The 15,320-nt window shown below is 36.2% G+C and overlaps 1 protein-coding gene across 1 annotated transcript in view; it reads left to right on the forward strand.

The window, feature by feature from the left end:
• DCC (DCC netrin 1 receptor) overlaps positions 1–15,320 on the forward strand; it is a 1,016,863-nt gene that overhangs the window by 747,261 nt on the left and 254,282 nt on the right. The window contains exon 15 of the mRNA XM_036763165.1: positions 10,892–11,002. Coding sequence (XP_036619060.1) covers positions 10,892–11,002 — 111 coding nt within the window. The remainder of the gene's footprint in view (positions 1–10,891; positions 11,003–15,320) is intronic.

Raw genomic sequence — 15,320 nt, forward strand, 5'->3', positions numbered from 1 at the left:
CTACCCACCCACATGTTATAAGTGAGAAAACTGAGGCTTAGAGAGTTTTGGCCAAGATCAAATATCTAGTTAGGCATAAAGCTTTGAGTCTATTTTGGGTCTTCTGAAACTTAGCTCCATGTTCTTTTTTTTTATTATTATACCTCACTTCCTTCCTCACTATTTTCAACTGCTTACATGATAATAACCCCAGTTTATCCCCTGCTATCACCTTCAACTCAACATGTCCCAAACAAAAAGATGGGAATAGCAATGTATATGGTGCCTACTTTGCATCAGGTACTATGCTGAGTGCTTTTCAATGTTATCTCGTTTGATCCTCACAACAATCCTTCAAGGAAGCTACTATCATTATCCCTATCTTAAAATTGAGCAAACTTAGGTAAGCAGAGGTTAAGTGACTTACCCAGAGTTACAGGGCTAATGTCTGAGATCAAATTTGAATTCAGGTCTTTCACATTCCAAGCACAACACTCTATCCATCTTACCACTAGCTATCTCTTATCATCAAAACTCATCAATTCATCCTTGGAAGTTACAGTTAAGGTTAGTATGGGTAATAATCACTGACTTTTCTATTGTAATTCATATTATAAATATGTGTATATATGTATATATGCATACATACATATGCTGAATTCCTCACATATTTGATGAATAACAGTGGCTTCAGAAATGAAATGAGCAATGAGGTAGGAGGAGATACAGAACAAACTGAAAGTTCTAGCATTTTAAATTACTGCTCTTCATGGCTTAGAATATCATACAGGCTTATATGGAATAATTAATAGATGGCTAGGCAAGTCCCTAAGACCTAGCTGCTAAGGAGAGGATGTATTGGGATCTTCACTGGTACAGGGAGCTCTTACACCAAGAGTTCCCTATATTATGCTGCCAGAAATCGATAGACCTTTCCTACATCCTTGTGTATCATGTTTTCTTGGTACGTTATATTATATGTTGTGTTTCCTGTTCTGTTAGATGAACTAAATTGGCAAATAAACTGTTGGCAGATAGGGAGAGATACATTCAACTAGGCTTATTATGATCAAATTCAAGATTGTAAATTATTTTTTCTTTTCAAAAACAATTGTTGAACAGGGTTATAATTTCAGTTCTCTTCTGATATGCAATTAGCAATTTTTGTGACCAAGGCAGGTATAATAAAATTACCCTCAAAAACTGCTGATGAGTCTGCTTTGGATGAGCATTAGGAGCAGAGGAAGATGTTATAGTGGTCTGAGGAAAAGCCCACCTGAAATTTGGCCATGACTGTTTAGGGTATTCATATTTTAACTAGTTATTCTTGCCATTTAATTAATAGATAACTGAGTTAAATAAGCTCAAATGTTTCTTTATTACTGGGTGATCACAAGTGCTGTAGAGATGCTCACTAAATTTTGGGTACCCTGGGGTGAAACCCAAGTCATCTAGACCCAGTTCCACCTCTGGGTCTCTTTTTATGCTTGTGATTATATCTTCATAACTATAGTGTCTTTTGTCCTATAGTTCCTCCCTAATTCTGACAGCATGTAATTATGTTGTAGAAGAATGTTCATCCTGATGAGATAGCAAAGGTAAAGAAAATCAAGTTTCAATCAGGTTACCTGCCATAGAATGATGGTGTGTGAGGGCTCATTTGTAATTGAGACAATCTTAGAAGCCATCAGATACCTCCTTTATTCTTAAAGACTTGAGTGACAATAATATTTATGAAGGCAATGTCAACTTTTTTCTTTGTTTAGCCAGCTTGTAGCAGGGACTTGTGGGGAGAGAATGAAGAATGTCCTGATTGTAAGGGAGCCTTGAATCTGTAAGAAGTAGTATGGAATAATAGGAGAGGGGTAGCCATGACTTATCCTTAATGTAAAATTAGGGAATTCATGATGACAAACACACACTTAGTAGTAAATAGAAGTCATAGATCCTATTGAAGAGAAAATGATACCTAATATTTAAATCTGCAAGATTTGACCATAGTTTTAAAATCTCATTATTAGGCACATTTGTGTGTTGATTTGGCTGTAAGAAATTTAGAAATACCAGAATGATTTAATTAGGTGATTTAAATATTCAGGTGTAGATACTTAAATTTTCTTTATAAGCCTCGATTTGTTAGGCAGGTGTTTCTTCCTTTTTTTCCCCAGGATAATGAGACATCTGCAGTAACAAAGTAATTCAGAGTTATAACAAGGATTTTAAATAGCTGCTATCAGTTTTATTGTGGGAACCCATGTCAGCTAAATTTTAAAATGCTGTTTTTAATTTTGAGAGCTCTTCCCAGGAGGTTGTTTGTGATTAAATTTAACAGTTTTCTTGTGTTCCATGGCCAATATAGAATAAACATAATGATAAACGTGTATTGGTATTTTATGGACTGAAAAATGGAAGCAATAGCACAGCAATTTCCTAACAGGTTTAGTATCAGAGGGAAGAGGGGAAGATTATAGTGGTTGAAAATGTCACCAACTCAGGTTATCATGAGTTTAAAGAAATTAGATCATTGTACAATTTTAGAACTGGAAGTGACCTTAGAGATCATCTAATTAAACCTCCACATTTTATACTTAAGAAAACTAAGGCGAAGAGACAGTAAGTGATTTGCCTAAGGTCATATTGCTAGTTAGAGAAAGAAACTGGTCTAGAGTCTGGATTGCCTTGGCCCCTGGCCCAATGTTCTTTCTATCACATAAGCCATACTTCTTCCCCAAATAACATTTAGGTTATTTAGTTCATGCTCTCCTGCCCAACAATTGTATCAAGAACTCATAGGTATTGTATTAAAGTGTTTAGAAAAATGGAAGAAAAGAATTCCAGACATGATTAGGTAAGAGAAGGAGGATTTTAGAGCTCAAAAACTGATGCTGTCTTTCCCAACTGTTTCCCAGAGAACCAGAAAGAGGAGTCTTTAAGCCAGTAGTTTTTTATTAACCTTAAAATGTTCCTTATGTCTACCCTGCCAGTCGATAACTAGCATGACACAGAAAAACCACCTTTTTTGTAATGGTAACAACAAATACAACAAAACTAACAAATGTGATTGAACGCATAGATGAAAAGAAGGGAAAAGGCATGTTCACAAAGAACTCTTTGGCATTTTTGTTTCTTTTTCCAAACAAGAGTTGTTCTCAGGGGAAGGTAAATTAATTTTCTATTTGATCCTGGATGTAGCTGTGATCCTTTAAGAAACTTCCTCTTTCTACAAATTTCCAGCTAAGTATCCGTATTCTCTCTCAATATCTCACTATTGATATTCATTGATCACCTACGTAATATTCACAACCTCAAAAATTAATATCACTTTTGGTCATCATCTTGATCTTTTCTTCCTGAATTCTTTATTTTCTTCAGAATGATAAAATAGAAATTCTGACTTTTCTTTAAAGATAATAAGGAATCGTTGTGTGCACATATACATACATACAAACACAATGTATATATAATTATGTGTGTCTTTGTATACATGATTGTGTATAAATGTATGTCTGTATATATGTGTTCCCCTTCTCCTCCTGATAAAATAGAAACCCCTTGAGGACAGAGAATGTTGGATTTTTGTCTGTGTCTCCAGTACCTAACATAATGTCTAACCTATAGTAGGTGCTTAATAAAAGTTGGTTGATTGATTATTGAATTGTATATCTTTTTGTGAAGAAGTAACTACATAAATTTGGAGAGAATAATCAAGTTTGACCACCATGGGAAGCATTATTTTGGCCACAGCAATTCTAGCTGAACATATGCCGAGGGATAGAGGAGTTAGGGTTGGCATCAGTGTAAGGACTATCCATGCCAATATACCATGAATCGTTGAAGTATTGAACTACCTTAAATGAAAAGATGGCAAAAGTATTACTCAGTTCTTTAAAAGAGAGGAAGTATGACATAGAGGATAAAGTCCTTCACAACCTACTTCCTACCCTAGCTTTCCAGTTTTCTTATTCTTTACATCCCTGTATATAGCATACTTCAATCCAGTGACTGGCCTCCGTGCCATTCCTCAAACAAGACACTCTATCACCGGCTGTCCCCCATGCCAGATAGGCTTTCCCTCCTCATCTCTGACTGTATCCCCTGGCTTCTTCTAGTCTCAACAGAAATCCCAACTTCTACAGGAAGCCTGTCCCATTCTTCTTTAGTGCTTGTGTTGTCTCTCTGCCAATTGTATCAAATTTACCTTGTCTATATCTTGCTTGCATATAATTGTTTGCATATTATCTCCCCAATTAGACTGTGAGTTCCTTCGAAGCAGAAACTGCCTTTTGCCTATAGAATCTGGCACATACTAAGAACTTAATAAATGTTTGACTAGTGTGAAGCCAAGAAGACTTGGATTCAAATCCTACTTTAAATACTTCCTACCCCTATAACCTTCTATGAATCTCAGCTTAGAAAAAAGGTGATAGTAATCTCATTCACCTAATAGGGTTATTGTGAGGAATGAAATGAGACAATATAAAGCACTTTGAAAACCTTAAATCACTATATAAATGTAATTAAAAGAACTACGATATGTAGAGGCAGTCTGGCAATCCATACCACAACCTGTTTGACTCTTAAGACAAGGATTTCCCAGGTTTCTATTGCCCAAAATGTCATCCTTAGGTAGTCAATATTCTAGCCAATTAGACCTCTAGAATTGAGCTAGGCAAGATCATATGACAGAGGCAGGGTCCATCTTGAAGCCCATATAAAGAGAGTGCCCAATTTAATATGAGCAGCCAGAGCTTGGCTCTACTGCTATAACCTGTATTAGGAGGGCAGAGTTTATAATCTCAAAGAGGATCATAAACATGTCTGAAAGGTTCGGAACCGCCGGATATAAGAAACTCTCAAAGTAGAAGGCAGAAGAATCAAAACATTTATTTAGGCTCCACAGTAACCAACCCATGAACCAGCAACCCCATTTTGATATATTGATCAAAAGCTTCCAGGCCCAATAAGTACGCCTTGAAAGAGTAACCAGGAGGCTACAGAGAAACATGATTGCGTAAAGCAAAATCATGTTTCCCCCTCTATGGTAATAAGATTACCCACTGGACTGAAGTCTTTGTTCAGCTTCCTCCCGTAGGTCAGCTCTGCTACTGGCAGCTCCTGCTTCAGCTGTGGCTGTGGCTGTAACTGTAGCTGTAACTGTCGCTGTAACTGTCGCTGTAACTGTAAAATCTTATTTATCACTGTTGTAAGACGGCTCCCTACTTCTCCAAGTAATAAATTCAAAATTAGTTGTTTATAAGCAGGGGGAGCTGTCCTAATTATTAAATTCCTATGAGGCAGTTCCATTGGATCATTGTAATATTTGTCTGCAGTTCCTATCATAATGGCAGTCTTCATTACCTCCTCCTTTAGTCTCATGATACAATCTCTAAGTGAATACCAGGGTCTGTGCTCAGTGGGCCACATAGAATCAGTAGCATATCTCTTATTGCATCCCACAGCGGCTAATGCCAACAGAGTAGTCCTGCTATCACCATCTCCTTGCTGATGATGTTCCCTAAAAGCTTGTTGAACTAGAGGATCATGGCTGATACCTATGAATCTCATGCAGTCTGTCCCATCTACTGATATTCCACTGGCCCCTTGATCACTGAGTCTTACCATCCAAGATATCAATGGTTCTCCTATTCTTTGGCTGAATCTACTCAAAATATCTGTGACCTCTTGCGGTGAGAAATCTTCCTGAATTTCCCTTGTAACTGAATCTTCACCTCGGGTTTCTGTCTTCCTCCTTTTGATCAATATATCAAAATGGGGTTGCTGGTTCATGGGTTGGTTACTGTGGAGCCTAAATAAATGTTTTGATTCTTCTGCCTTCTACTTTGAGAGTTTCTTATATCCGGCGGTTCCGAACGTTTCAGACATGTTTATGATCCTCTTTGAGATTATAAACTCTGCCCTCCTAATACATAACCTCATAGAACCTAGGCAGGGTATTCTCTGTTCAAACTAGCATGCAGAATCAAAGTGAGAATTTTTTAGCCATAAGTATGATAAAGAGAGATAGAACCCACCACCAGCAACACAAAGAATGATAGACTGAGACAAGTGGCAGGTCACACATCTTGTGTATCACAGCCATTATATCCCAGAGCTTCTGAAACCAGAAAAAATAATAAATAGGAGCCTTTGATTTTTTTTGGAAATTCTCATTCAAATATAAAATAGTACAAATATAAATCCTCTAACAGTGAAGGATAAATCTCTTATTCCCTTGATAAAAAAGATGGCATCATCTCTTTTATGTAAAAGCAGAATAGGTAGTATAGAATTTCAGTGAGCTAAATTTAAGAATTCCATCTTCAAAATATCTTTTTCAGTGGACTACATGTCAACAATCTAAAATTCTATATTATCTATTCTATTATGTTAAGCTTCATATCTACCCTGCTACCATTTAAACTGAAAATGTACCTGAAAGAGAAGTAATATCACAAATATGTTAATATAACTGAAATTGTCACAGAAGCAGCTAGGCAGCACAGTGGATAGGGAACTTGCCTTACAATCTGGAACATCTGAGTTCAAACCCAGCCTCAGATGTTTGCTAGCTGTATGAACTTAAACAAGTCACTTAACCTCTTTCAGTCTCCTTATGTGTAAATAAAATTTCCTTATGTATAAATAGAGGGAGTAATAATAATGCCTACCTCCACGAGCTTTTAAGGCTAAAATGAGATATTTGTAAAATGCTTTGAAAACCTTAACACACTATATAAATATTAGACATCATTATCATCATCATCATCATCATCATCATCATTATAAAAGATCATTATAAAAAGAGGTTTTATTAAATATGGAAACTGGTTTGTAGGTCAGTAATTACCGATGTTTCTTATCAGTCTCTTTTGTTTGTTTGTTTGTAAAAAGCACCCTCCATGATTCCCAACCCCCTTCCCTAATCCTTGAAACCTATCCTTCTTTGAGATATATTACAAATCTATCTCTGGATGTCTGTAAAATCATCTCCACTCATCTTCTCCCACTCTTATCCCTCATTATATATTTGTGCTCACTGTACTGAAGGTGAGCCGCTCTCCCAGATGGGACATTGTAAGTGTTAATGACACTTATTTACAGTGCTTGGGGTACTAAGGCAAAACCCTTATTACAGATGAGAACAGATTACTACAAAAGTCAGGAGAAGCATTCCATTTCATGACCATTTCCCCTTTAATTTACTATATATAGTAATAGTTTTAGGATGGTCTATCATAGATCTCCGCAGGCCTACTTACTCCTCAAATGATTTGCACAAGTTTGTTGTACAAAGTAACATTGCTCGTAGTAGTTGCCTTTTCCCCTATATTTTGCAAATGAATTTGACTCTAATCTCTAAAATGATGCAGCCCTTGGTTGCCATGTCCCTGGGCTTGACAAGGAGATTCAGTGTTTTCTGGCTGAAATTTTTGTGTCTTTGTTTTGAATCAAGATCTACTGACTGGCTCATGCGCCTTCTTTCTCATCTCTATAAAATGTGCATGAGAATGATCTATGTACCCAATAAAGGTATCCTTAATGAAAAAAATGAAAAGGGCTCATGCAGGCTTTCATAGGTAAATTTCTATAGCAGACCACATATTTATAGTCATAAACCCCAAAATATTAGATCCTGCTGTGTTTATAGTTTATTGATCTAAAAAAAATATTTAAGCTAATAGAACAGAAGACATCCTTGAAAGAATACTGCACTGTATTTCCACACCCACATTAAAATAATACAAAACATTATGACAGATGTAACTATAAAAATAGCTTCTCTCAGTAATTTCCAATTATTAAAATCCATCAAATAAGGTGTCAAGTAAGATGTATGTTCACCTAAGGTGAACTAAGCTGGCATCATAGAAGATATTTTGTGTTTAGTTTCAAACAAAGGATTTTCTACTGATGAAGCAACTCACCAGATGGGTCTATACACAGGAGCAATTGGATTAATTACATTGAGCTACACAGCATTGCAAAGCCAACTCTGAAATCCACAACATTTTGAAATACATCAACTTAAATCTATTTGCTAGAAAAAATTATATGCTGCCCAGACTATGACATGCAGCTGGACCAGAAATCTAGTTGAGAAAATTAGTTCATAAATGGATGAAACTTGAACAGAATAATTCAAAAATAGAATGGGCTGCCTCGGAAGATAGTGAATTCCCTCTTTGAGATTTTCAAGCAGCAGGGTCTATGACCCCTAGCTATGTTATAATGGGGATTCCATTCAGTTACTGGTTAGATTTGCTGATCTCAAAGATCCTTTCCAATTCTCCAGGTCTGAAATGTTTTGTCAGATGTATATGCCAATTCAATATAGAGTGAATGAGAGGTCCTAGAACTCTCAAATCCATAGGGCTCCTCCTCTATAAAATGACATCTATTCTAGTATCTTACCTCATGATCTATCACTGTTCTATGCCTCCATGTAACCACTCCTTCTGCTCATATCTCCTGGGTTTCATTGCCATGGTTCTCCAGTTCCGAGACCTGACTTCCCTTTCAATACCAAGATAAAAAGCAAGTATATGAATTTGACAGTATCATTAATTTACTGGACTGACCTTACTTCTGGTATGTGTGTGTATGTATTATGCCCATCCATTTAAAGTCATCCTTCAACTCTCTTTAAATTCACTGTAGCCATATAGCTCCTGTTGCCACCACTCCCATTTCTCTTCATGACAATGTCTATCTTTACATGGAGGCACACTTTTCAATTTGTATGTCAGGAATCTCTTCTCTCAAACACTTGACCATCCACCTCATCTTCCTCATAAAGTCTGTGTTAAAAACTGAGTAAAAACTGAGTTAGCTATTTTCACTTCTTTAAGTTACTGTACAAATTTTCCAAATTCTTCACCTAGTCCAAGGTGTGTGTTCCCTGAGTGCCCCCCCCTTAGTTTTGAACCTTCTTAAGATGACTACATAGGTCAACAGAATGTTTTAAGTCAGAATACCCTAAAAACCATAAATCTCAAACCCATATTGTGTTTTTTTAATCAGACCAACTAGAAGAATACAAGTTAAGGCAAAAGATATCTAACTAAATAACATAACCAAGCAAATAACAAGAAAAATCCTTCCTCATTCCTCCATTTACAAAAGGGGACATTCATTCTCCAATGGGTTTCCAGAGGAAACAAAATTTTTGTTTCCATACTGTGTCTAGTCCTTATCCTCTTCTTTTGCCTTTACACACCACAGGAGAGAGATCCAGGGGATTTACAGGGAGTTTTCCCAGCTCTCGATTTGCTCTCCTGCCTCTCCAATAAATGTGAGAGTATGGACAATTCAATGGTGTATGGTAGGAAACGTGAAGTTCCTAAAATTTTCTGGGAATCTCAGTGCCAGAAGCTAGCAGCACAATTCTTCTGGATGGGAACTACAGCTGAGGGAGAAAGTTTCCCAATGGTATGTTTAGCCAGGATAAACTACATTTGCATGATATAGGTATAGCTGAAGGGTAGAACCAAATCTCATATCTCACTATCTGAGAACTATTGATTCTTGTGACATCTACTCTTGCCCAAAAGGGATGAGCAATGTAAAATATAAATCTTTTTCATCCTCTACTTTTTCTTTAGCTCATTTTAGAAAATAACCCCATGCTCCTGGGAATGTTCTTATATTGCAATCCCTATGTACTGTCCCCAGGAACTGACTTGAGTATCCTCTCCCAAAGACCACAGATCTCTGAAGCAAAACCTTATGGGATACATAGTATAGATACTCTGTGCCTACTCAGATGTGACTCTCCTTTATAGACATTTATTTTAGTTTATTCTTTAACTTATCTTGGTCCACAGAGATGTGACTTCCAAATCTGTTGTCTAGCTTCTTAGTGTCTATTTCAATTTTGTATTACTTTTATTTTCAACTCTTTGAGGTCAAGGACTTTGTCAATTTAGTTTGAGATGTACATTGGTTATTGCATGCCATATATTCATTTAAAAATACAATTTGAATTATGGTAACTTATCAAATTGGTGGTACTATAGATAAAGCACTGAGCCTAGGGTCAGGAAGACCTGAGTTAAAATCCAGTCTCAGACATTCACTAACTGTCTGATCCTAGGTAAGTCCCTTAACCCTGTTTGCCTCAGTTTCCTTATCTGTAAAATGAGCTGGAAAAGGAAATGCTAAACCACTCCAGGATCTTAGCCAAGAAAACCCCAAATGATGTCATGGGACATCAGACAGGACTGAAACGACAGAACAAAATTTGATCAAATTACGATTAGATGTAGGCCAGAGAAATAATGTGAAATTGACAGACTATAAGATTTTGGACTTGGGTTCCGCAGGATACATTTTCTTCTTTGTGCAATTCCTGAATTTTGTGTTGAAAGTCAAATGCTTAGGGCTGTATTATCCAAAACTTTATGATAGCTGTTGGAATGATGCAGTCTGTGCTTAACTATTTGAAATTGTGTTTCAAAGGACTAGAGATTGGATATTTTCAATGGGTACCTTTTTACCTTTGCATCCCTGCTTTTTTCTTTAAAAAAATCATAGCTAATTAACATTCATTATATAATTGAGATTTTTAAAATTTTTTTTCCTTGACTTATAGGGAGAGTTCTTTGGAACTAGAAGGAAACAGATTCTTGAAATTGCTGTTGTGGTTGTTTCTTCATGGTTACTATTGCATGCCTTAAATAAATTCAGGGATATTTCTTTAAATGTATTGATGTAAAAGTGGGGAACAACAAAATGTAAAGAATAGAAAAAAGCTGCTGTTGTTTCTTTATTGTCCTTTGTAAACAAACAATAAAAGAAGTAGATTTAAACCAATGCTTCCTACAGCTATAGTTAATGTTATTGTTGCTTTGACGACTAATGAAAACACTTTTAACCAATGATCTTTTTTCTTTGGCTCTCATGTCTTTCATAGGACTAGAAAAAGGAAGTCAATACAGTTTCCAAGTGGCAGCCATGACAGTCAATGGTACTGGTCCTTCCTCAGACTGGTATACAGCTGAGACACCAGAGAACGATCTTGATGGTAATTACATTTTCCTCCCCAAAATGATCTTGCCTTAACTTTCAGCCTATGAACAAAAGGGGAAAATTCCCAAATTAAAGAATGGTACTTATTTCCTGCATTTTCTGGAGCCCAAAGCTGTACTGCTCATATTTGCCTAGCACATACCCCTAAAAATAGAAAACAGTATATGCATGTTGTTGATGATAACACTAAGATAGATTTGTTTTCCCAGAGAAGAAAATGAGCAGTGTTAATTTCCTTAAAATGTTCTTCTTTTAGCCTTTTCCTTACAATTATTGCTATGATTTGGGATAAAAATGAAGAAATTTGATTGTTTGTTTTGGAACTTCAGTGGTCTTATAAGAAGTCAAGCATTTCCTGGGCCCTTCTTAAGATATTGATATGTAATCGTTGGCATGTTCATGATCTGTTCATGTACTCCTATGCTGTTGTGTCTTGGATCTAACATCTTAACAATAGAACCAGCCTATCTCATTCACATTCATTATGGTTGTCTTGGAGTATGCATGTATAGAAGTGAAGTATTCAGGTTGGTAAAGGAATCTATGTTAATTAGTTAATTAAGGGTAGTAGAATGTGGAAGCTTCCAAATGACAAAATATGAAAAGAATGAAACAAGAAGACAAAAGACTTTTAAGAATTTTGATTTAAAAAGTACTTAAATGAAGTTAAAAATAAGACCAAAGTAAATATTCTAATTAATTGAAATAGTCTAATTAACTGAAAATGGAAGACATTTGATAAAGAAGGATGAAAAGGAAACATGAACACCTAAACCTAGACAAAAACTAAGAAAAAATAATGAGAAAAGAATGTGATAAAAATACCTAATGGCAATGAAAAATTACAAATCTAGAGTAATATCTTATTAAGAGAGAATCATAGATTTTAGAGTTGCATGGAGTGATAATATATGGACTCAATCTTCAATCCCTGGAGGAAGTAAGAAACTCTCTATATCTCCAGCAGGTGGCCCTACAGTTTCCATTCAGATCTCTCCAGTGATGATCATCTCACAATATCATAAAACCATTACATGGTTGAACATCTCTAATTTTTAGAAAGTGATTTTTAAAATTACATCCTAAGTGTTCATTCATTCAACATACATTTATTGAGTACTGATGGGTCTTGGATTATTCTAGATTCATGATATTTAAAGACAAAAAGGAACAGTATCTGTACTGTGTCTATCTTTTTTATTTGCAGTACTTGGCACACTGCCTTGCATACAGTAGGGACTTTAATAAATATTCGTTGACTGCTTTTGACCCCAAATCTCCCCACTGTAAACCAGCCATTGATGCTAGTTCTCCCTTCTAGGGTCAGGCAGAATAAGTAAAATCCCTCTTCCATGTGACAAATCTTCACGCATTGGGCGTGGGGGCTGAGTGGGCCACTCATAAGGGGATATAGCTAAATGATTCAGCTTAATGAAGAAAGAACATAACTTCATGTTTTTCCTTCTCTGTGGAGAATACAAGTTAATTCTTCTTAATTATAAAGAGGGCCATTAGGGTACAATGTGTACATTCTGTCATGGTATTGATCCTTTCCCAAATATGACTTGGCTAAAATCATGGTGGAGTTGAAATAGGAGGCAGGTAACCTGAGGCAAGTAACAAAGATTATGTTGATAAGTAGGAAGAGCCCTAAGGTGATTATGTTATAGCCTCCATTCATGAAGACTAAGATCACATTAGCTACTTTGGCTGAGATGTCACAGTAAGCTTAGTTTAGGCCTGTAGTTTACTAAAATCCCCAGGTCTTTTTCATATTAAGTGCTTTTGAGCCACCTCTCCCTCATCATGTATTTTTGTGTTTTTTTTTTTTAACAAAATCTTATGACTTTAATCACTCTGAAATAATTTCTTTTTTTCTGGCTGGCTTTGAGCCACTGTTCTTGCCATTTTTTAATGCCAGTTCCAAATTTGGTGTTTTAGCTATCACTTCCAGTTGTGTATCATCTGGAAATTTCATGAACAAATCATCCATACTTCCATTTTAATCATTCATTAAAGCAAAGAAACAAAAAAATTGAAATGACGAAATCTGAGGAGAGATCCCTTAGAATATCCCATTACAATCCTTTCTCCAAATTGATATTAAACCATTATATACTTTAATAATGCTTTCTGAGCTTCATTATGAGCTGCTTTAAATTTTGATGTGGGGAGGGATTGGGAGGGAGCAGGCTGAGTGGTCAGGGAAGAGTATGGTATAGCACCCGTAAAACATCTTTAACAAATATTAGTCATTAGGGACTGTTTTTATCCTCCTTTAATTCTACCTTCTTCCTTATCGAATGTTCCCCTTTTCCAACTCTACTCTTTTGGACTTAATGCATCCTTCCACACCTCCTGTGCTTTACCATTTGCACACTTTCCCTTTTCTTTCTCTTTCCTTTTTTTAATTATTATTTATTTATTTAATATTTTTAGTTTTCAGCGTTGATTTCCACAAGACTTTGAATTAGAAATTTTCTCCTCATTTCTACCCTCCCCCCCCCACTCTGAATGCCTTGTTCCCCAGTCAGTGCCCCCTTCTGTCACCCAACTCTCCCCATCCCCATGTCCCTTATTTTCTTGTAGGGCAAGATAGATTTCTATGCCCCATTGCCTGTACATCTTATTTCCTAGTTGCATGCAAAAACTTATTTTAAAAACTTTGAGTTCCAAATTCTCTCCCCTCTTCCCTCCCCACCCACCCTCCCTAAGAAGGCAAGCAATTCAACATAGGCCACATTTGTATCATTATGTGAAACCCTTCCACAATACTCATGTTGTGAAAGACTAACTATATTTTGCTCCTTCCTATCCTATCCCCCTTTAATCAATTTTCTCCCTTGACCCTGTCCCTTTTCTAAAGTGTTTGCTTTTGATTACCTCCTCCCCCTATCTGCCCTCCCTTCTATTGTTCCCCTTTTTTATCTCCTTCCTCCTTCTTTCCTGTGGGGTAAGATACCCAACTGAGTGTGTATGTTATTCCCTCCTCAGGTCAAATCCAATGAGAGCAAGATTCACTCATTCCCACTCACCTGCCCCCTCTTCCCTTCCTACAGAACTGCTTTTTCTTGCCACTTTTATGTGAGATAATTTGACCCATTCTATCTCTCCCTTTCTCCCTCTCTCAATATATTCCTCTCTCTTCCCTTAATTTGATTTTATTTTTTTAGATATCATCCCTTCATATTCAACTCACTCTGTGCCCTCCCTTCCTCTCTCCTCCTCCTCTCTCTCTCTCTCTCTCTCTCTCTCTCTATATATATATATATATATATATATATATATATATATATATATATATATATATATATACACATTTATATGTGTGTGTGTGTGTGTGTGTGTATTCCCTTCAGCTACCCTAATACTGAGGTCTCATGAATCATACACATCATCTTTCCATGTAGGAATGTAAAAAAACAGTTCAACTTTAGTAAGTCCCTTATGATTTCTCTTTCTTGTTTGCCTTTTCATGCTTCTCTTGATTCTTGTGTTTGAAAGTCAAATTTTCTATTCAGCTCTGGTCTTTTCACTGGGAAAACTTGAAAGTCCTCTATTTTATTGAAAATCCACATTTTGCCTCAGTTTTGCTGGGTAGGTGATTCTTGGCTTTAATCCTAGCTCCATTGACCTCTGGAATATCATATGCCAAGCCCTTCAATCGCTTAATGTAGAAGTTGCTAGATCTTGTGATATCCTGATTGTGTTTCCACAATCCTCAAATTGTTTCTTTCTGGCTGCTTGCACTATTTTCTCCTTGATCTGGGAGCTCTAGAATTTGGCCACAATATTCCTAGGTGTTTTCTTTTGGGGATATTTTTCAGGAGGCAATTGGTAAATTCTTTCAATTTCTATTTTCCCCTCTGATTTTAGAATATCAGGGAAGTTTTCCTTGATAATTTCTTGAAAGATGATATCTAGGCTCTTTTTTTGATCATGGCTTTCAGGTAGTCCAATAATTTTTACATTATCTCTCCTGGATCTATTTTCCAGGTCAGTGGTTTTTCAAATGAGATATTTCACATTATCTTCCATGTTTTATTCCTTTGGTTCTGTCTTATAATATCTTGATTTCTCATCAAGTCACTAGCTTCCACTTGCTCCAATCTAATTTATAAGGTAGTATTTTCTTCAGTGGTCTTTTGGACCTCCTTTTCCATTTGGATAATTCTGCCTTTCAAGGCCTTCTCCTCATTGGCTTTTTGGAGCTCTTTTGCCATTTGAGTTAGTCTATTTTTTAAGGTGTTGTTTTCTTCGGTGTATTTTTCAGTATTTTTTGGGTCTCCTTTAGCAAGTCATTGACTTGTTTT

The sequence above is a fragment of the Trichosurus vulpecula genome, chromosome 1 (assembly GCF_011100635.1).
Source record: "Trichosurus vulpecula isolate mTriVul1 chromosome 1, mTriVul1.pri, whole genome shotgun sequence".
NCBI classification, from domain to species: Eukaryota; Metazoa; Chordata; class Mammalia; order Diprotodontia; family Phalangeridae; genus Trichosurus; species Trichosurus vulpecula.